The 24,147-nt window shown below is 34.7% G+C and overlaps 2 protein-coding genes across 4 annotated transcripts in view; one reads left to right on the top strand and one right to left on the bottom strand.

Moving 5' to 3' along the window:
• Positions 1 to 24,147, top strand: part of LOC139700901 (E3 ubiquitin-protein ligase MARCHF8-like) — a 62,370-nt gene that overhangs the window by 25,873 nt on the left and 12,350 nt on the right. For all 3 annotated transcript variants that reach the window (XM_071599352.1, XM_071599350.1, XM_071599351.1), the window contains exon 2: positions 22,258 to 23,274. In XM_071599352.1, the coding sequence (XP_071455453.1) occupies positions 23,185 to 23,274 (90 nt within the window). In that variant the 5' untranslated portion in view covers positions 22,258 to 23,184. The remainder of the gene's footprint in view (positions 1 to 22,257; positions 23,275 to 24,147) is intronic.
• Positions 9,229 to 22,072, bottom strand: Cds (CDP-diacylglycerol synthase). The gene is made up of 10 exons (XM_071599349.1): positions 21,826 to 22,072; positions 21,521 to 21,651; positions 21,033 to 21,129; positions 19,180 to 19,356; positions 18,804 to 19,006; positions 18,481 to 18,637; positions 16,476 to 16,628; positions 14,174 to 14,305; positions 13,853 to 13,987; positions 9,229 to 13,219 (listed from the first exon to the last, which is right to left on the bottom strand). Exons 1-10 carry the CDS (start codon positions 21,895 to 21,897, stop codon positions 13,127 to 13,129), a joined length of 1,350 nt encoding a protein of 449 aa, XP_071455450.1. The 5' UTR covers positions 21,898 to 22,072; the 3' UTR covers positions 9,229 to 13,126.

Below are 24,147 nucleotides of genomic sequence, written 5' to 3'. Positions count from 1 at the left end.
CCGATCCAGTACACTCTTTTCCTGCCTTCTTTACACTTTTTTAAATCAACCTTCTTTCTTCCACTAACATACCCAGGAATCCGTTGGTTTCCTCCCTGACAGTATTTTAAAATATTCATCGATATATTTTTTTAATAGATTGACCTTCGTCAGTCTCTGGAAAATAACCATGCACTTTTAAAATATTGGCCAACCGATGACGTAATAAAAAGGCTACTGTTATCGCCAACTCTCTTGGCGGCTCGATGGCCGTGGAGTCTCAAATGCACAGTCTTCCTCATTTTCTGCGGACGTGATGGTCGGGGACGAATGGAGATATATAAAACCGCCAGGCGCGTACGTGAGGTGAGTTACGAGAATAAATTCGTGCAATACATTCTAGAGATGACGCATGATGAGACTGTTTCCGTCAGAGAAGGAATGTCCTCGAAAAGTCATTTGCAATGCTGTTTGCCTGAACTATCGTCGGAAATTAATTATAAGGGCATCACCTGTGCTGCAAATGTATTATTGAGCAGTGGAGGATCAAGTCATTCATTCCAAATGTTAAGAGATATTCAGAAAATCTGTCCGATGGACAAGTACGTAAATAGGATTCTCTACGAAGGTTTATAACCTTAAAAAAAAACGAATGTTTTTCGTTGTGAAAAGGTTGCGCTACGTCATGATTATGAAATCATAAAATTAATCTGATAGCGTTAAGACAACTTCTTTTATTTGCAAAAAGAAGTAAACAGAGCGATATGTTTACTTGTTTTTAATGTTATAATCACCTTTTTATTATTTTTTACCTTATTTTTGATTTTGACTCGAGGGTAACTTCCACTTAGCTAAAATTGCATTCCAAATTGAATCAAAAGCGCGGCTGTTTCGTCGAGGAAACTCAGTACTTCATGCCAATTGTATGTTACCTCTATGGGTGCAGCGTAAGGGTAAGAAGCATATACGTGAAACCTACCCACTCTTCCTCCATGGGGAACTTCGAATCGAATACCAGTTACATCGAATAGAAGCTGATATTAATGTCAGTTGAAGGCTAAATTTTCAATTTATTTTCATTACAAATAGTTTTCAGATTGACATCCGGGAGAGCACAGGCATTTCACGCAATGATTCCTCCCACAATCCTAAGAAGTTCTCCTTACTTAAATCTTGTTTGATATATTTTTTTTACTTATAATATTCGGCAAGTATAAAATATCTCTGTAGGCTGATTGGAAGTGCCGTTAGATAGGCTCAGCATAACATGTTTTCAAGCTGCTTCTTTATTGCCATAATTTTATGTGTTTAAAGTTCGAATTAATATTCTTTAAATTTCGACCCTCACGTTGGACGATTTCTTTGCGTAATCGGGAAAAGACGTAATTCGTTCATCCTTCATTTACTTAACTTAGGCTAGAAAAATTAGTAAAATGCATAATTCGGCTAATTACGCCATTTCTTATCATCCAATAATTTTGCAATATCAAAATAGTGAAATTTTTAACCTATGGAAATGTATTCATTGAATTGGTAATCGGCTCATTACTTTTCGTTATAATTTCTAACTGGCGGACGTTATTACATATACTGAAAGCTGCCATAGGAAACAGCTATCTCTCCTTGTGATTTCAATGTGATTAAGTGCTTAATTTTATATTTGTCGTAGATGCAAATATAAAAATAATATGCCAACTTTTTGCAATTTTTTACACGGTAAGGAGATTTTTAAAATATCTTTTAGTGCCCTGCAAGCCACCGCTAGGGTGTGTGACAAGGCTAATTTTACCCGAATATGACTCTGCCGCGGACGGACGCAGTATTCTGTTCCCTTGTCGTTTGTGGAAAAAATTACATCTTAAGTCTATCTGTTCTACGCTTAACCTCTCTAATTTTATGGACATAACTCTCCTGCCGTATCGTACGATACACACGCTTTGGGCGATCGTACTCTTCCAATCGATATCCGGTCATATACGGCTGCCCTGTTTTCCGTCCAATCGCATTGTGCGTGCACGCCTGTCGACTGGTTGTCGAGTTGGCTGTAAGGGTCCAGTTGAGTATCAAGTAGTCGACCGCAGGCTGCGGCCAGTGGGGCGGGCGCTTGCGATGCTTTGTCATCAGACCGAGGCGCCATGCGTCGTTAGGACGCAATTGTAGCGAGGAGAGGCGAGCGACAGCTGACGTCATTTGCGCCGTCAGGGATAGGTAAATTGACAGGGATAGGATGTTCAGGGAATGGGGGAAGAAGGGTGGAAAGAAAACCGGCGTACGAATCAGCCGATTCCTAACGAAAGGCGCCAAGTTGTCCCAATTCAACGTCCCATCCGACGGACCCGTTTAGAGTGCTCTCCACAGAGCACCCCGAGTAGGGATCGGGATAATTAAACTGAAAAATCCTGCTATTATCGGGATATCAGCGTGAGAAGCCAGTAAACACCCACCTCACCAATCCCATCCCCATTTATAATGTTCTCATTATTTTCCTTCCTACTGTGAGTAATGCAACCTAATAATGAGTAAATCCGTAGTTTGTGGCACATACTATTTATTGGTTTCAAAAATACTTTGAAAATAAAAGAATTCAGATGTCATCAACTGTACTTACAAGCCTATCAAAATGAAGAACGATTCGAGTGTGCCATTGCCCGAGGGTCATACCTAGTAATGCTTCAAAAAAGTTGACCTTTGCTCTAGAAACGTTTTACATATCATGTAAGAAGGTTCTAAGTATATTACTGATCTTCATATGCGATAGGGGGATATTCATTTTTTTAAATTGGATTGCCTATCAAAAAATAGTTGATGGAGAATTTGAAATCAATAATTGATGCTGACCGTCGTGGTGCCAATCGCGAATGTGGTGTTCATTTCTTGAAATTTCAATATATATTTTTGACTAAATTATTTTCTATTGAAAATGTTTTCGATGAAGAAAAAATTACAACAATATGGAATAAAGGAAAACATGCTGATGGAATATGCTTGGGTAAAATTTAAAAAATACGTTTTCCACTGCCTACTGAAGGTCATTCTCTTCGTGTCAATATAAATTAATCACAGGTATTTGCCCCTGTGGGTAGGCGACCAGAATTAATTATTACAATGGTTGGTCACATTCGCAAGGGGCAGCCAATGGAACGACTAAGGTTGGAGATGCTTGCGGAAATGGAGAGTCACATTCCCATTAAAGTCACTAATAACACTCGTAAACCCTGAGATGAAGTCTTCACTAGATTTCTGGGTCCTGTTTTGGTATTGAGTTGGAGAATATTTTTAACTTTTTGAAGATATTCGTCCACAACGTTCTTTTAAAATTTTGAGGAGAATGCTTTTTGAAAAAAAGTATTTTTTGAGTCAAGAATAAACAAGCATCCGGAAACCTAGCTTTCGTAAGTTCAATCCGCACGGGAAACGATTGCACCTCGTAGAAATGTTTTACAGAATAAATGCGTACAATTCACCCAAACTCCTCTTTTCACCAAATTTGCAGTTTGTCCATCCTTGAGGGTTAATGCTGAGGAAATGATGTCGACAGACATTTGGGGTGAAATTTGATCAAAACTTTGACCTTTGAACCCATCGGCGTCCACTTTTACGACTTAGAAGTGAGGCCGCATAATCCTCTCGGTGGAGTGTGTATTTAGAAAGGGAGAGAAAGGAAAATAAATTAGGAGGGAGTAGGAGAACAAGGCGAAGCGAATGGGAAAAGGCGGGATACAGTATGTAAAGACAAAGGAAAAGCTGTGGGAACTATCGAGGAGGGTGAGCTACACAGAGATGCGGCCACACCGTGCAACGTCTTGCATAGTGGCTGCGGTCTACCATCGATTTTCTGAGAATACGTAACTATTTTCAAAATATCGAAATTTCTGGGACCGTAGGTATGCACCCTAAAAATATCTAATTCCTGGAAACGCTGTTAAGATGAATTGATTTTGTTTTGCCGGAACTTTTTATGAAGCTTCAGGAATTTCATGGAATTACATATCCTTTTTCGTATAATATTAGTTTGACAAGATACGCGCTTCGAGATTATTATTGATTAGCCAAAAGTTCTAGATTTGAAGAAATGGTTTTCAGTAAATTTTAACCCGAGAGCACGAGGTTTTACTTCATAGAATGAAAGGTTGAATTTTAATCGATTTCATCGTCTCCTGTACTAGTATTAGTAGATTTAGGGGATATGGCCGACTGCTGAGGTCATTTACGACATGAGAGATGAATGGGAAAGGAGGAAGGGTGGAGAGAAACTCAGCGTCGGCATTAGCCTACTCTTAACGAAAGGCGCCGAGGGGTCCGCAGTTTAACGTCCCCTCCGACGGACGGCGTACTCACTCAAAGTGCTCTCCACGAAGCACTTCAAGTAGGGATCGGGATACCACCCGAAAAAGATCGGCCGTCTCAAGGATTCAAATCCGGGCCCTCTGAATAAGTAGCCACTCTCATTTCCTGTAAGTTTAATGCATATTAAAGTTTACTGAAATCGATTGCCCATAGAGTTCATTGCACTATATTGTAAATTAACTTTTGTCCATCTGTGATTTAAGGTTTTCGCGACGATAAATGTTTTCTCAATGTAAATTTATCTCGAATTTTCAAAACTCGACGTTTCCGCCTTCCTACTGAGGAAATCTTCGGGAGATAACTCATCAAGAAGGAGGAGCAAAACGTTCAATATTTAAAAAAACGCTCAATGCGTAGCGGAACATGTGAAAAAAATGTGTAGAGATACCGTTTCTTCAGTTTTGAGTTGCAAATAGAATGCCAACCAACGAACTCGTACTGGATCTGCACCATATATTTCATATCATTCTTGAGAATTAATCTTCCGAGAATAATGACAAGCTTTGCAACGACGGAAGCTCAAGATGAAAGCTATTTCAGCTCTCCGGTTTTCCTTCATCGAATCATGCGGAGACCATCAGAGAGAATGCGGGATCTCACGAAGGCCGTCATCTCATTCGGAGGGTTTGCCCCAGGGAAGTGGGAGGGATGGATGCAGGCTATTTAGAGTAACGCCAACCTCTCCGCATCAACAGTAAACATAATGTCACTAATCGGGAATCTCTTACACCTCCCCCCATTCCATCGGCCCGGCAAGAGACATTTGGACGCCCTGGCCGGAAAATTCTCCACCCACCCTTCTTTAATTCATACTCAATAGCATCTCCTTCACCCTATAGCGAGAATTAGTAAGGTACTGCCCTTTAATTTGGTTTGAAATTCCAAGACTAATTATCATAGGATTCGTTGAATTTAGAAGCATACTGGATCATTAGCAAGAGTATCGCAATAAATTCACATAGGTAGTTCCCGAGAGTACCTATTTGTTTCTCGTACCTGATTTCACGTAGAATTTTTCGGGAGGTATTTATTATTTTAAAGATTTAAGGCCGGTATAAAACTGTATCCTTCACTTTTAATTTAAAAAATGGAAGATGGAGCTTTGAGGACGGCGGCCCGATCGGCCACAGCTGACGAATCCCTGTTCTTTCTGAACCTCTTGGTGAGGTTGTTTCGTAAACGAACTTGGGACATTGGCGACTGCTCTCATACTAAGGAACCGAGCATAAACAAAGTCATGGTATTAGCAAAGATTCTAATGAAGCAGTTAATAATTTGCTATGGATATTTCTCTCTGTGTGACGTTTGAGTCCCGTAAATGTTTTTTTGCTCTCCTAGAAGACGATGCTTCGGAATTCGACCCTGGCCCCGAAACAATGAGATGAAAAAATTGAAGAAGATCACCTCGATACTCATTGATGTTTTCCTTGTACCAGTACTTAGCGACAAAATTTAATTTTCAATTGTAACCAATTGTTAATCAAGTACTTTAAGATGAATGTTTCGGCGATCCTCCGCTGCATTTATTTTCAGCGTTAAAATAATTTCTTAGAGTGAGTGAACTTTGTGCGTATGTCCAGCATTAATTTTTACGGTATAGCTTGGTAAAATATTCTAGAAAAAAGGGAGATATTCAAAAAGACAGTTTTCGCTTATAATGTCTGCTTTCGCGCTAAGAAAGGTGTAAATTGTCCGTAGACTGAACGCAAACTTTTCTTCCTGAGCCAAGGCTCTCATAGAGGTTTTATCAAGGCTTATACCAATCTATTCGTAAGAATAGAAAAAAACACTGGCTACTCCAAAAGGTAGACCTAAGCTCTTGAGAGAAGAGGGATTCAATTAATAGCGAGTGGGGTTCTTTCATTCAGCAAGTATTTTATTAGAAACTGTCGCGAATAGCATCAGAAGGAAAAATATGGAGAAACCTGTGGAGGTGTAGTAGACACATCTTAAAAGTTCAGTGTGAGGGTTAGATTTCGTTTCGAGTAACCTGCCCTATGTGAGTAATTCACATTTAGAGTGTAATTAGCTTTTGAAGGGAGATTTTATTTTTCCTCTCCATTTCCCATAATCCCAAGTGATTCAGTTATTCATATACCGACATTTGACGAAAACTGGCAGTTACTTAACTATGAGGTGGCGGTTGGTTTTTGAAAGTTAACAAGTTACAAAAAACCGTTGGTTACAAAAAACCGTTAAGGTGCCTGCAGTGAAATTTGTTGTAAATGCAAGAAACAGATTACGAAAATTAGTGATTATTTTTTTCGACAAATTTTTGATCTTGATTCGCTGTAATATTTGTTATTTTTATTGCGATTGTATTGAACATTCGAAATTTCAATTTATTTAAATTGTTAGGCTGTAATACTCGCCTAAACTTTTTATGATCCACCCAAAATCTTTCGTGAGCTGGAGAACAAATTTGCATGTAAGTAAAAGGTGTAGATGTAGATTTTTTGCGCTAAATTCAGGATTCTTAATTCGGTCACCTATTGGATACATATCCTATGAAGTCATATGGGCAATCCCTAAAAAGTTTGGATCCCCATAGACCCTTGTTTATGCAGCCCGTTCCACAAAATTATTTGAAATTGTCCCCAATTATGTAGCTAAATATATGATAAATAAAAAACTTGGAATTTTCCATCAATGAATCTGAAATACCTAGAGGCGAATTTAAATGGATTTTATGTCTACGGTCCACAAACTTCTTAAAACTGGACATTTCTCTTTCTTCGATCGCTAGTGCCCTGTTCGCTGTTCGAGATGCACGTATATACATCCTCTCTCTCACTGTGGTCATTGGTGATAGTATAATAAATTGATATGAAAGTATTCTGCAATTGAACTATTGATAACTAAATGTTAATGTCAACAGTTTGGACCGCCCTAGTATATGGTACAGAGGAATTGGGAAAAGAGGAGGAATTCCATGCAGCGCACTGTGCACTTAACTTGATGAAGCATAAAATAATCGTGAAAAAGTGACTTCCAGCCGGAAGCTGGTTTGACAAGCGACGGTAAAAACGAGTTCCCCTTGTAATCAGCCCAATGGCGCGGTCACGAATCCAGGATAAGGGTCCCTTCTATTGAGTCGCCCATGTTTTTCCCAGGAGTGTTTTGGATCGACTTTCTCCTTCCATTTTTCTGTTGTCCTCTGATAATCTAAAGTGAGAACAGAGAAAAGATTTATACCTGTTTACCCATCAACTATCATAAGACAAAGGACCAGTGTAATTGCCATTAAGCTGGTAACTTTTCGCACAAAAGACGGTGCATATTAAATAATCTGTATTTAAAATAATACTTGATACTAATTCTGCTGATGATTTTGTGGCGTACCCCTCGATAAAAAATCAACTATAAACTATCAGCAATCGAATTTTCGGTGAAATAAATTGGAAAAAGATGAACTTTGAAAGAAGAATGGCAAATTCCTAACAAAGAATGATTTTTTGTCGGTAGGTCTGGCAAAATTAGGAATAGAACTGGAGTATACCCTGTTTCATGTATTAGGACAACACAGAGCTTTATTTTTGGACTCATTTATTAATTTTCTGCAATAAAATAACGTATGAAAACCTGAAGAAAGAATTTCCACAAACAATGAACATGTCAGGCTAATTTTTCAGCGGTGAATTTAAAAATATGGTGGGGGAAGTATTGTTAAGGTAAAAAGAGTCATAAAAATGCCCTGGTTACCGATCGATGTCATCAATACTATGTATTTAATGAATAGGTGATTGAACTTATTTATGAAAACAAATTTTAATCTACTACTATACACATTTGGGATTAACTAGGACTTTCCTTAAATACTTTAAATGTTTAGCTCCTCTTACTTGGAACCTCGCCATGAAAATGATAGAAAAACATATATTCACACTATATATAGGCCAATGTCCCTACGATCGTTGCTTAATTATTCGGGGATTAAAAATAACATACCCTTGACAAATTTTTGGTTTCTAAGACATGGGCCCGAAAACTCTTAAAAATCACAATTCTTTAGAGTAAGACTTCACAATGTAAAGAAGTTCTTGCCTTTTCCATTGACTTTTTTCTAGTCATAATATCCTGACTAAAACCCCCTTATTCCTTCATAAGGAAATCAAAGTACCGTATTTTCCCATCGATAACGCGCATCCAGAACTTTGTAGTTATCGTGAATTTGTATAGATATCGCGCGCTCAGGGCTTCATAGTTATCTTGAACGTGTTAATATGCCGCGCATCTGTATATCTATATATATGCGCGTAAAAATTATATATATAGTGTGTAAAAAAAAGTCTGCTTGGATTTTTTCATTTTCATTACATAACGCGCATCGTCATTTTTTCGATCATCTGAACATTTTTGCATACATAACGCGCGCGTTATCGATGGGAAAATACGGTAATAGAAAGTACATTATTTTCCTGATGAGGCAGCATATTCAATTGATATGATTACTCTCAGGTGATAAAAAGCTTGCAAAGTTCTGTTAACTAAGTTTATACACAGGCTGAAACATCGCTTTATTATAAGCTAATTGGCTCCACATGTTCTCATTTTCTGGTCCTTGATATTACTACAAACACAATAACCTATGTAATTTTTCCGTAACCCAAATTTAATTCAAAGACACTACCGTTGCAGTCAGTACTCTTAGTTAATGGTGTATAATGATGATGGTGGCTATTTGACTTATTTCTACTGACCAAAACATTCAGGTGACTTATTAGTAATATAATACTTTATAATAACTCTATTCCAGATCACACTTAGTGGGAAAACGTATGTTTGTAGTACGTAAAATGTGGACAATTCAATGTATACAAAAACCCAATAAGACTTCTGGATTTAAAATGTCATAAAAATATCAAAAGACATAACTACAATGGTTGAAATAAAATCCCAGAGCAATTTCTATATTGTTTACTTCAGAATCTTAAATAAAACAAAATATAGAAATGTTAACAATGATATTTTACACAACACTCAAAAACATAATCCAGCATCAACATTAACTCAGTCATCTACACATATAACAATCAGTGCATTAAAATATTTTACCATCCAATTACATACGTTAACTCTGTAAAAGAGGATTAACTAAATTTCACACTGAACTCCAAGTAAAATTATCCATGGAATATTCATCAATGACATTTATATGATAGAACTTCAGAACAGATTTGCAAGTTTTAAATGGCCAGGGAGGACATAAGATAACAGTAAAATTCTTAAACTTTTAATAAACCAACATCGTGCATTGCTCACAGTAATTAGCACATTACAATACACTTATGATCACCGCTATCATATGAGATGATGTTTCACAACAAAATCTAGTACTTATGCTCTCACAACCAAATTAGCTTCAAATTTCTACCGCAGCAGTTACAATGACATCAAGGACTCGCCATTTTGTAGGTTATTTGTCAACATCATTATTTCGAAGAAATGACATAACCTTAGAGATTAAGAAAACTGAGCATTGGTAAAATACGCCCATAAATATTCCTTCCAAGATGAGACGCCTCCTCTCGTTTGAAAAAAAATTGCTCATATGCTGTAGCAGATGTTAAACAACAACATTGACTGTCATTTTCAACAGCCTCATCATAAAGACAAATCTATTATATTTTAAACAAATTCATTATAACATCAAGATTATATTATTTTTGTTAGAGGATGCTACTTTAATATCACATGCACTGACTACATAAAATGTAAATTATCATTTAACTCCTATCACACAACTGGGCAACAAATCATACTGACTAGCAAGTTGGTTACACTTTGACTGTAAATAATGATAGAGTGCTATTTAGGGTACACAACATCAACTCTGATGGTTAAAATGACTACAAGAAATGCCTTGGTTAGAGACTTGACCAATAACATAAAAAATAAACCTGATTTTACTTATGCAAAGAAATTGAATATAGCATTATTCTAAAAATAAAAAAAGTCTATAAGACATCATACAAAATCACCTGACAGTACACTGCATACTAAGATTTCACCAAATAGTTGTCACGCTCCTGCCACATTTGTCACACCAAGGAATTAAAATATTAATTTGGAAATTCTTACAAATCACATTTTAATAGATAAGCTAATTAAACTATTTGCTCCAATCCCCATCAACTTCCACAAGTACATTCAAGGATACATTTTTTGTGTTATCCATTAAAAAGATTTTACTCTAAAAAATGTGGATCTAAACAATGAAGGCATTTAAACAGATTCAATGAGGCAGCCCAGATGAACTAAGAGTATGCTCTATGAAATCCATGGCAGCGTTATGTTAGATAAAAAGAATCCAATAATACTGAACATTTTACAAAGTAAAATACTGCAGACACAACAGGGAAATATTATGAGATGGAATGTTTTGCGCTTACTCATTGGTCTTTCATGCACACTAAAAATGAAATAGCAAAATAGAGTATCAATCTTGAAATCTTAAAATGGCATTAATCAAACCAAAAAAAAATTGAACTCTAGGCGATAGTGGTTAACACATTTTGAAGAAATAGGGTTATTAATACAGTTATATTATCTGATCATAAAAAATATTTTACCAGCCCTTTTTCCTTGAAATAGATTAAAAGTACTCTAGTAGCCTTTAAATAAATAACTTAGACAGTTCTTATGTTCTTTCCAGCACTCTTTCCGAAGGTGTGAATTGAAATTTTTAAATATTTTATCAAGTGGAAACTCTTTCAAATATGGTAACGTACTGGCTCTTACCTCAGTATTAACTTTCCCAAAACTTTAACAATACTTGATGAAGAAAATTTATTGAGCCAAGAAAAACACATTTAAAAGTCTATTTATTTAAAGGACAACAATTGGGACAGTTCCATTTGAATATGGAACATTTTATAGTTCGCACATTAGTAAAACAAGACTGAAGACTGCACATACAGATAGATGTAACTACTTTAATGATAGTTCAATTATATTTAAGAGATATCACATACATCAAAATATGTGGCACAATAGCATGGGAGATGAAAAAAATTGGTAGTGAAAAAAGTAATTGATTGGCAAAAAATAATTCTATTTACATAAGGACAAGATAGATATATATCGTTCCAGGACTATTATAGAAAATTTTTCCCCTTCTCTGCGTCAAATTAATTTTTGCTCCAACATTGTGCCTTCTATTCAGGATGGACCACCAGCAAGTGACCAACATAGGATGCAAAACTTTGGAGAAAAAACAAATCAAACCAGGAAAGCTAAAAAATATTCTATAATGAATATATCCTTTGAAATTCTAAAAAAAAGGAATTTAAAAATCTTCACTGACCAACAGTTTCCCACAGATTTAGACAAAATTTGAAAAAAATGGATAACAGGAAAACCGGAGTTATTTGAGAGGTTAATGAAAATTAATGAGCAAAAATCAAATCTGTTGATTATTTTGGTTTCCTATTAAGGCTAAAATGAAAGATGGTTAATTTGAAACTCTACAAAAAGAGGATGGAGTGCTACTTTCCAAAATAACATATTTTGACTGAAATATGGGCAACTTTTAAAAACAGACTTTTTAAAACAGCCAGCCATTTCAGTACTTCACAGATGATAGAGAGAAAGGGAAATGTTTGCATCTCGACAATTAGCATATAATACAGAAGAACACAACCATTATTAATAAATTATAAAACTGCACTTGCAAATCAAAGTGAATTACGGTATTATGAATTTGACACACTTTGAGACTCATAACTATAGAAGATGACTTTAACATAGATTAGAAACTATTTTAAATGGGTAAACAGCTTTCAAAAGGCAGGTATGCCTCAGGTGTGATGAAAAAGCTAACTCGCAAACACAATGGCGAATTTTTTTATCACATTTAACTTATCAATTATGGGTTTTAACAACTACCAAATATTTTCAGAACAAAAAGGACATTGAAACCAACAAATTTTTAACATAGTTTGGGTTATAGCACAAACAAAGGAGAAAAATAATGTGGTAACTACCTTATGGTGAGTAGCCAGAACCTAATAAGGCTGCTAACATTAAAAGAAATTGCTCATGGAAAAAAATACATTAAAAAGTATATAAAAACACCAAAACAGTGCTTAAAACATGTAATGGCAGAAAGGTCAGCTAATTCAATTAACACCCATTAACGTGACCATGAGATCCATTATCATGGAGAGCAAAAACTACCAAACAGCTGTAGAGGAGCAGTTATGAATAGGTGAATGATATTCACAGCCAATGTGTAAAATTTGAACCATCTACCATGCAGATCTATAGTGTTTGAAATATATGACAAATTTTGACTTCTGGTAGTCTAGCAATAGCTTAAAGCTCTCACTGAACCGGCAAAATGGAAGTTACTGCAACAAACAAGACTAAAGGAACATATTGTAGACAGCTAAATCTTCTAGAAATTTTCCCCCGGTTTTGAAACACATTTGTATTGTATTGCAACATATGTCTGCCTTCCGTGCAGCCTTGAACAAACATAGCAACTTTGACTTAACGGATAATATAACACATATATTAGCTTTTCATTGAACAATTTATGGATACAACATAGAAAATTGCATGTGAAAAGCAAAAAAGCACCAAGTAGTCAATTAAAGGACTTCTGCCCGTGGAATAGCACTGCAGCATGAATATTTAGGTGTATGCAGTAAAGAAATAATGAATCATAAATATATTAAAAATGGCAAGTTTTCCTTAGGCATACCTCACAAATGTATATTTACTTCAACATAAACTAAGGATAAACATGAAATAACATCACTGTATGTTAAAATAACAGCTATGCAAAGAACATCCTCTACGGTCCTATGGTTAGATAACCGTTGTTTTGAAGATGATCACGCAATGTGCCATAGAGTAGAAGTTGCTCCTCCGGCTTCAAACTATACACCTGAAAAAACAGTAGAAAATATAGCTTTAATTCTATAATAATAGTGAGGAATGGTGTTAGAGACAAGCATAACAATTTGAATGGATGAATTTTTAACAGCTAATTTAATTTTATACTTTTTGTTAATATCTAAGTTTTGATTTATCACTAAAAAGTCAATGAATTCCATTAATGGAGTAGAGCCTATGTTCTGAGAGTAAAAACACCCAAGGTGGGTGGAAAACAATAACATTAATAGAGGAAGATCTTTATTATAGGTGCAGTACAAAGTAAATGAAATACTATATCATCATTCTCTCCTTATTAAATTAATTGCCATTTTCAAAACTATTTCCCCCAGGCATCATCCTACCAGTATGCATGATTTCAGCTTTAATTGTCAGTAGAAATAGTTTATCAGTGCATGTTTTATTGGATAAGTTAAGCAAATGGATATGACATAGTTTTAACCATTGCTAGGTTGAATTTCTTCATTTCACATATAATAGAAACACAGTGATTCCATAATTAATTGTGGAATTGCTGCGTTTCTGTTCTCTGAATAAGCAATTGGATTTGATTCATAATATCAATGAACTTATTATCATTCACAAATCACAGTCTAAGACTTTTCACTAAAAAATAATTCAGTACCTGTTGAAGTATTCTTTGAGGAGATAATGTGTGAATGAAACTGGAGATGTAAACATTTACAAAAGTGGCCATCAGGTACTGGCAATCAAATCGATCCATAATACCACCATGTCCTGGGATTATGTCACCAAAATCCTGTTGAATAATTGTAAAAAGAGTTATACAAAATTTTTCCAACTCAATATGTAAATTTATTCCACATTAAATTACAGCAAAAACCTCTTGCTAAATTTAGTTCTGTAAGTTAGTAAATTACTGAAGCGAACATAAGCTACTTGGGAATACTTATTTTAAGGTAATATATTAGGGATAAAAACACACCTTTATTTTGAATGCCCTTTTAAAACCACTGGCAAAGAATCCTCCAAATGGTCCAATTACACTGCTGAACAATGACATTGAGAGAGAGTGCAGGAGGAATGGCTGGAAAGTCACCGTCTTCTTCAAGGAAAACTATTGAACGCATTTGTTAATCAATCCAGAAAACAAGCAGAAATAGATATCTCATATTAAACTCAGTAAAATAAACACTCAAATGGTATGATGTATACAGAAAATGCACAAGAGAGATTTAGGAGTTATGTCATTCCTGAGCATACACAATTAATTCAATTTATAAATTGTTCAACGTTGATTAGATTGTAAAATAAGTAGAATCTAAAAATAAAGATCATATAATAATTGCTTTAACTTTTTCTCCAAAATATATTGCTTATCTTTGAATCAGTTATACATTATGCCCACATATGATAATTTCATTTAAAAGTGTTACCATCTCCAAATCAGCAATTTTCATGTACGTACAATTTATTTTATAAGCAATGATGAACATATGATTATAAAAAGTATATCAATTACAGTAATCTCTCTTTATCGCAGAGTTATTTTTATGGAAATACACTATTGCAAAACTGGTCGAGACCGAAGTCTCATATTAAAATAAAGATAAGAAAATCCCCACAGTTGCAAATCGCTAATCTGGACCATTTATATTTATTTTTGATGTTTACATATAGCACCACATTACCTAAGATCATCAGTCTATTTGCTTAGAAATGGCAGAGCCCTATCTGCCAAAATGGAATGACACTAAAAACAAACAGCAACAGGGATCTTACTCGATTTTGGCATGTATAATACTGCTCTATATAAATACATACATAATTTAAATTACTAGGGGCATTTGTACCGCAAACTCTTTATTATCCAGAAGGAAAGGGTAATGATTTCCTAGATAATGGAAATTCACTCTCCTTGAACAATGTAGGCATGACACATTGCATTATAGCGGATATTTCTTTGTAGCCTGCAGATAACTTGTTCATTATAATTCACATTAAGACACTATTTACGAACACAACTCAGGTGTGAACTGGCTTGTGAACTTTCTGCTCTTCAATCTTATGGAGATATGAGCATTTATCAAATATTGTACCCATACAAATTATGAAAAGGAATGCTTTTGGGTTTGCCTGTAAATGGAATTCCTGCTAAATATTGGCATAGGAGTATACTGAGTAGAAGCTTGGGTTATTTTGTGATCAAATCAGACAGAGTTGATTAAAATGTGTAAGTACCTCAGACTCTTTTGGACAAGTATTTACATTGGCTGTTATCTACTATACTTATGGGTAATGAATAAGATGTTTTTATGAGTGAAAAACATAATGTAAAATGATTATATACACCTCTATGACACACGAACAGGGTGGAGGAAACTACGTGAGCTTGACTGTTTTTACGCATTATTTTTCAGCAGAGGCCTTCTCTGATTCCAAATTTTAAGGTATTTTTGCTGAATAAGCTATTCTTGTGGCATCCTGCTTAATAGAAAATCTGAGTCAATGTATGTCCAATAGGCTACACAGAGATTACAAACCTATCCTCCGAATTACTAATTATTACTGACCTTACCAATAAATCACTAATAACATAATGAAATCAATTGTTAGAGTAAGTGGAATTTTCTGCATCTTATTCCTGGAATTAAAAAAGTGAACTCTACCAGAAGAGGAAGCATGAATTTAGCATAGAATCATGAGTCCCTTAAAATGATCATAAATACTTATTTTTCGAGGCGATTGAAAAATACTTTTGCCATTTAATGGATGAATGGGAGATGATGCATATTTTCACAGGCAATTTTAGGAAAAAGTACAGAGAGCTTAGAGTTAATTCAACAGCAAATAGAGCTATCTATTAAGAAGTCCTTTTATTTGGTTTACATTCAAAACAAAGGATGATGAGTTTATGATACACATTGACATAGACAAATGCTACATTTGACATGTTGGCATTAATATTTCAAGTTTTAATAAAATCTATACTTAAATATTTATACCAAGAATGAAGCTGGTGATTCAAAATCATCACCTATTCCAACTATCCACGCCAACATATTTGGATATTTTGCATTTTTTTATTCATTTGTCACACTTGTATAATGAGGTTGATATATATTTTATAAGTGAAATATTAATAAAACTTAATTTCAGATAGTGTATACTTAATTTTAAAGGCTGCAATTATACATTGCAACTTGTAGGACCTGAATATGGACAGGTCATCGTGATAATGATTATATGAATAATAATCTATCTATGATGGTTTTCCTTCAACTTACCAAGCTTGCTAGACTAGCAAGAGATTCTGGTAGAGTGTATTCCTGAGGGCGGAACAGGTATGATGGTTCACAATCCATGGTCATTCTACCCAAAGCTTCATTGAAACTGATTGGGCATACGAAGTATGGATACTGTACCATAGCATATGACATCTGTAAAAGAGAAGTTATATGAACAGCTCAATCAATAGAGAACTCAGAACAAAAAGATCACATCATTTCATTAATGGAAATGGGGGCAATGGTATAGCAAAAGCTATCAATTGTTTTCTTTTGCATCAGTCATTATATCAATCCATAATTTATTCTTTTGCCTATCCAGGAAGTCATTACTCTTTACCCTTCGTATTTTATCTCAAAATTGCAACAAAGGTGACCTTTTAGGAAATAGGAATGGACGAAAGTTAGTTTCAGATTTCTTGAATTACAACAATAATAGCAATCAAATGTTGTCTCACTCAAGTAAAATCAACTCGATGCATCCAATCTGCAAGATGTTCCTGCTTTAATAGTTTTAATTATTCATTACATTTAAAATCATTGCATAAAACATCAGTTCAAAAATTAAAACAGTTTATTCATAAATTTTGATGCTCAAGGCACTAATTGCCTTAAATTTTGGTGCTGCTTTAGTGAAAACCTTTTTCCATCGATGCTTTTGGTGCTGCTTGGGTTAAAACCTTTTTATAGTGATGCCCATTTTGAGTATTTCATGCATACATTTGTTGTGGAAGCGCCAATATTGATTACTGAGACTTTTTATATTATAAGCGGGGAAATACATTTTTATAATTTTCCCACTAAAGTTTTTAAGTAATGATCTAATACTTTCAACATTATAGTGAGTTGAACTGATGGGTATCACAATATGAGACCATGACAAAGTTGAATGATAAGTACAGTCAAAAGACATGAGGACGAAAAAATATTAAGCTCAGGCTATTCCGATGTCTAATTCCATGCATGCCATTGGTGGTATTTCATGAAGAGATTATTTGATTGGATTATATTTTAGCCTTCTTGTAAATCATGCCAATATCTGCCAAGCAATGATAGATTATCTAAGCGAGTAATTAAGAGTAATGCTTGATTTAGCATCCCACCAAGTTGCACCCAAAGCACAACTAAGCTACAGGGGTAAACACTATGGAATGCTATGAAATGATGGATGCATGAATTCTCCTTAGGTGTACATGAAATTACACTTCGAAATACACGAAAATCATCACGGCCAACACTTCTGCTTGAAGATTAATTTTGTACATGAGATCCAAAGTTATACTGTTTGTGAAATTCACACATTGAGAACATGGGGGCGTCATTTTCATGTGCTACTGGTGGTTTTCCACAAGGTTCTGGTACAACAAAAGCACACACTTTAAGGTTAGTTTAACGTATTCAAAGGACTAACTGAAATTTCAATCCAGGATCCTAATGCAGGTGACCTAATACTTTATTCAATATGATATTATGCAATCAATCAATGAAATTGTAAATTTACTTAGAATTTTCAATTGTGTGTATTACAAAAGTTTTTTTACTCACCTCTTGAGCCAATTATTTACAGATTTAGATCTCCTATATCGTGGGCCAATACCAGTTCACCTTGAGTTAATGTTCATGCGAATTTCTACTTGCACAGTCAGATTTTTGCTTCACATTTTAGTATAATTATTAAATAAATATGCCTAGTCTAATAGTATTAACGGCACAAAACTCTGAACCTAGTATATACGACTTCACTTATAGAAGAAGCAGCTAAAATTAAAATTTCACAATCAATAAAATTTCTCCCACATTAAATAATATGATATTTGATGTAAATTGATGTGACAAGACCAGTGACATGACTTTCTTACAATTTGGTAACTTGGATTGCCGGCCAAGAATGATTACTTATTCTGGAAAACCTTTAATCTAATTTCTCAAAATAGTGTACCATCTAATTCTCTTTTTATCAAAATAGAAAAATAAGACAAAAATAATTTGGGAGTGAACTGCTTACCATTAGCCCAAAAATCACTGTTGAGAATCCACCTCCAATAAAACCTTCCCAAGTTTTCTTGGGAGATAATTGAATAAGGGGAGTTCGACCGAAGAAGAACCCAAAGAGATATGCCATCACATCATTGCAGACAATCATTGACACAGGAACAATAAACCTGCAGAAATATTATGATTATTATCGTTATGGTTCTACAATCTAGGACAGCATAATGGATAGCTAAACACATACAGTAGTATACAATATAATTCATTGTTAACTCAATGACTGTGACCATTTGTATCAACACAAAGATACAAAATGAACGTGGAATACATTCTTACCAAATTAATCCTTCAAAGATGTTCTGAATGATGAGGTAGCTCTGTGTCACTACAATCAGCAGTGCAACATGAGTCCATGCAAAAAGTGAGAACTGCTTCATGTAATAACGCTTAACTAGCGAAAGAACGAACCACACAAATCCCAATATGTAAAGACAGAATGAAATGAATCGGTGGTAAGTCACCAGGACTCTCAGGTAATCCTGAAAAGGGGAAGGGAGGAAATGGAATGTAATGAAAATTTGAAATTCTTTATCCCATGGAGATGTAGAGGGTTTGTAAAGAAGGATACAGATGACTCATTTATTAATTCAAAATAGGAAACACAACTATCTTCAGATAACAAAATTGAAGCAATTAAATCAAGAAAACTCACCGTTCGATTAACCAGTACTCCGAAGTAGTCCACGAGACTTTCTCCGTAAAAAAAATAATTGGAAGTGATAAGAAAATACCAAGATAATGAACGGAACCATGGCAGACCATGGATACGGTAGACTGCATATCCTATGTTAATTATCTCAGAAAAACACTTCACTTGAACAATCAGAGTCTGTAAAATAAGAAGCTAGTTCAATACCATGGAAAAAATTTTAATCCTGAAGATAATCCTACAAGACATTAAGAACCTTTTTAATCACTAATTCTGCTCAAAACATGCAATTAGTGCAGAAAAAAAATTAAGTTCACAACATTGTTTCAAAAGATCATTTTTGTCATCTAGGAAAACATTCACAGTTATATAACTGGATTCATTCTTTAAATATGGAATCCATAATTTACTTTTCATATTTCGGCCATAAATTGAAAATTGCATTTGGCACTCAAATAAATTTTATCAGATAACATGAATCAAATGAAATTCATCAAGACTATGTCTAGTGGTTAGCAATGAAAGCTAAGATATTTCTACTTCTGCAAGGCTAAAATGAAAGATTGATTTTTCATACAAAACAGAACCTGCACAGGTCAATTTTAACTTACTTTAAGTAATAATGGGATTTCACTCAATATGATTTAGACTGCCCAGCACATATTACATGCATCAGCTGAAAAGCATGCTACAAAAACATTTAGAAAAATTTCGGCCACCAATGCATATGTTAATAGCACTGACAATGAGTTTCCCACTGAAATAACCTATTCCTTTAACCCATTTCCAACTTTCACCCACGTTCATATGTTGAGCCATACCTAATGAGATATTTAACTAATATTGTGTGACAAATTATAACCAAAAGAAAATAGCCACACACCCTACTATATTCCACTGCTCCCTGGGATTTTAAATTTCAGCATATGATTTCTTTTAATGTGATTTCCAGTTCATCAAAGCTCTACCATAAGGGAGAGTCTGCATAGATGATATGACAGTATGAGTGTCATTCTTCAAGGATGGCATAATTATAAATTTTCAAACTATTTAAGATTAGTTGCTGCACTATGTCAATCATGAAAACGTTGATTTAGTAATATTTAAACTAGAAAACAAAGATCTTGAACCATGCAAAATAAACACCAACTATTGGAAATTAAACGTAAATCCTTTTATATTGGCCATAAGAATCACACTCTTGGATAATATGTATTTCAATGTTAGTATCGGTGATTTAAAATGATAAATAAGTTGTAATTTATAATTATGTAATCTAATGACATACTGTAATTTCTTTAAATGTGATTATAGACCTAAGTATTGGAATATATGTATCTGAAAACACTTTTAACATGACATATACTCAGTAAATATACATTCCAAGCTTCTTCCTTAAACCATACAGAGCTAAGATAACTGGGCAATAAAATTGTAGGATGTAAAATAAAATTGGCATAATGATAGATGAAGTTAGTGGGCAGCCATAAGTGAGTTTGACAGCTTATATGAAGTCCCACTAAGGCATCACCAATATGACATTTCTAAGGCTGCTCTGAACAAACATCTCCTGCCAGGTGCTGCCAGCTATAGCTTTATTTCCAAATATTGCCACTATACCATCAAAAACTACACACGAATCAAACATATTTGCTAAGATATAAAGACCAAGTATTCAAAAAATACAAAAATATTCCCGAATGTATTTACCAATTTAAGTTAGTTCTCTACACGACATAATAACACTATATCATTCATTTATTCAAAGAAAAACTCAGAAGCCGGACAGCAAATCGTAAATGACCCTCGAAACGTACTAACTACTGCTATCTATAAAGTTTTGAAAAAATACTCACTGTAACCATAAGTGCCAGTGGTCCACCATAAATGATAAGGCAAAAACCACCAATCATAAGCCATGTAAATATTCCTCTAATGACCCAATTTCTCCATCTAAAATTTAATTCAATAGACAATGGGGTAGAGCACCATCCATCACACATGAGGTCTTTTGTTGACAAATATTATGGCAAGGTATAATAACATGGGTTCCATGCATAATCAAGGATCTAAACATGGCTTCCACTCTGTGAACCATTGAAATTGACCATGAAACCTCTTACAATATGACAAGTATTACTGATGTCACTGATATATTAGGAAAACCAACATTGCAGACCAGATACTGCTCATTTTTATTCACTCGTGTAAACTTGTATGGCATGCAGTGGAGCTATTTCCCGAGCAAATAATGACATTTGATGAATGAGCAATGTTTCGGCATCACATCTTTCAGATAATTTTAAGAAAAATACACAATATGTAATATTATTAAATTGATTACCTGGCATCAAGACCTTTCAACGCAGAATCAAGAACCTCTGGAGTTTTATCAGTCCCTTGAGGAACTGCCGTAGCTATTTCTTCAACATATTTTTCATCTGGAGTTTTGTCATCTTCAGAGTCAAATTCTTTCTATCGATAAAAACATAAATGGCAATCTTATTGCAAAACCACCTGCTTCATCTCAGTTGAAGCCTTTTTCTACATAAAAAGCTGCGCAGTACCAAATTTGATGAAAATGCAACTGACATATAAATTCCTGCGCTAATTCCAAACAATAATGATACTTATAAATGAAATACATACTGGATCGCTCTCGACTTCTTTACCCTTGTCAGATTCTTCACCCTCCCCTCTTCTCCTTCGTATCTCTGACATCTTTACTGCACGACTATTTGAAAGACACAGACAATAGAACTATCCCTTCAACAATTTTTAATCACTTCCAACGGTATTACTCTTTGCCACTTCTTAGATTCATGTCTTCCCATAATTAGTAAACACTACGTAGTTTCCCTCCTGAAATGCGAGAGGACACTGATATTGAGTAACTTGAGTAACAAACTTCGCATAAACGAACAGACTCGCATCCGATAAACATTTATTTTAGAATTTCTCATTTAAATTACATTAACCTCTATTTTAGTGCTGCAAAGTAACTATTGTATTTTATTACACCTTTTAAATTATTTCCCTTCTTCATTCAACTTATTCTTTGATTTTCTATTTATTTTATAGTTGGTGAACCTATGTTGGACTTCCAGATGTCACCGGCTGCAGATAATAAACAGCTGATTGGCTCAAGTCTTAGCCAGTAGGACCACGCCCACTGAGTTAAAATGCGCAATCTTCGTGTCATTTAGAAAATGGAGGAAATTTTGCTAGGTTTTTAAGAAAAAAACGTTCTTATTTTGTATTTGAGGTCGACTTCCGAAAATTTTTCATATAACCTCTGGTAAATATCCAATCGGAAACCATCGAATGGGAGTACAGTGAAAATTCGTATTTTTGAGTGACGCTACTAGTCGTGGTTTAAATAGTAATTTCTTCTCTAACAATTGCTCTGATGAGAAGAAATATGCCAAAGAAAGCTCACTATTTCTTTTTTAACGTGTGAGATTTTATAATTTTGCCTTTTTTGAGTGAGCACTTAATGTTTACTCTTCTAAGCAGGATTAAGTAATGTGTCAGAAATAGCAATTGGCTGAGATGAGAGCCTGCTCGTTGTTAGACAGCTGCAGTGCGAACACCTCTGAAATTCTTTTCTGACATACTAGCAGACCTTTCAAGTTAGTTCAACCTTGAAGTGCTACGAGTTATATTCCAAGGAATTCGAAACAAACAGTCGACCTTGCAATTATAGCCACGATTGCCTTGGATAATACTACAAAGTGATTAAATGGTAGAAAGTTTGTTTGTGAAGACAACAATGGTTTCAATTTGTGCCATTCAATAGAGACATTATTTTTCTTGAATTTGGAAGATGTTTCATCGGGTTTAATCGCAGAATTTATTTTTGGGCGGGTAGTCAAAATTGTGATGCTTGTAATTCGTTGGACTGTACCTATTCGCACGAGTTCATGAAAGGTTGTTGTTTCATATATACTGCCATGGGTTAGTGAGACCATCCGAACTGTTGTGTGGAAATACGAAGCCGAGGCAAGTATGCCGATACAGCAAATTAGTGTATCACCTCTGGATTGGGGAAAAGACAACATCAACAATGCCAACCAAGATCAAGACTGGAAGATGCAGGTCAGTGCTACATGCCATAAGGAGTGGATTATCTTGTGTATTTTGACGAAAAAGTGAAATAGTGATCACTTATTTGAAGCATATCCATTAAAATGTAAAAAAATAATGTTACGCGTCACTCATTACGAGCATAATCAAAGAATATAACCCATACACTTTTTCGGGCTTATTCAAGGGACATCTCCTTCCCATTATTATTATGCCGCCTTACATTAAAATGTTTTGCAGAAGTTTTGCATAATAATTCCAATATTTTTAATACTAAGTCTCCTATCAAATTTCAATTTAGTGTAAACTCAGCATAATTCCTTGTAGGTATTATTTATATGATAAAATCAACTGCTTTTCTTTGTCTAATAAATCAGATTCGTGATATTTTGGCCAAGTCAACGGTAACTGTTTTTTATTTGCAGTGATAAAGTGACACTATCTATCTCTTAATACCATGCGAATTTATATTCACACATTTTACTATACAGTTGAGTACATTGTTCTTGTCAGTTGCTGCTTGATAATAAATTCGTGATTTGTGAAATGTGTTAATTAAATCAAACGTTATCTGCTTTCCTTTATCGTTTTTTGCTTCGCAGACTATGTATCTTTTCAATGAGCTGTGAGTGTATTTTATGATTTCCATATAACGGTATACATTATGACTGACTAATGGTTAGAGCAAATGACTTCATCTCTCGGAACTGACTTAGATCAGTAGGAAACACAATTACCTCTCTCTCTCTCTCTCTCTCAAACTTTGGTAATTAAGACTAATAAACCCACTGTCGCAAAGGCAAAAGAACTTGTTAGTGTAATTTGACCTACTTTCTACCTAATTTTTGACACACGCTTTTCAAATTCGTATTTTAATGAAATATA

The sequence above is a fragment of the Hetaerina americana genome, unplaced genomic scaffold (assembly GCF_022747635.1).
Source record: "Hetaerina americana unplaced genomic scaffold, ioHetAmer1.1.p SCAF_11, whole genome shotgun sequence".
NCBI lineage: Eukaryota > Metazoa > Arthropoda > Insecta > Odonata > Calopterygidae > Hetaerina > Hetaerina americana.
Note: the sequence above shows the minus strand (reverse complement) of the source record. Positions and strands in the feature narration are given on the sequence as shown.

Bases quoted from the DNA above. Each gene is read 5' to 3' on its own strand.
- Cds (XM_071599349.1), bottom strand. From the start codon at position 21,897: ATGTCAGAGATACGAAGGAGAAGAGGGGAGGGTGAAGAATCTGACAAG. The intron at 14,306-16,475 runs GTAAGTTGAAGG...TGCGTTCAATAG, and splicing joins TTGCTAGTCTAGCAAGCTTG to TTTTCCTTGAAGAAGACGGT. The intron at 13,988-14,173 runs GTGTGTTTTTAT...ATTATTCAACAG, and splicing joins AAAGGGCATTCAAAATAAAG to GATTTTGGTGACATAATCCC.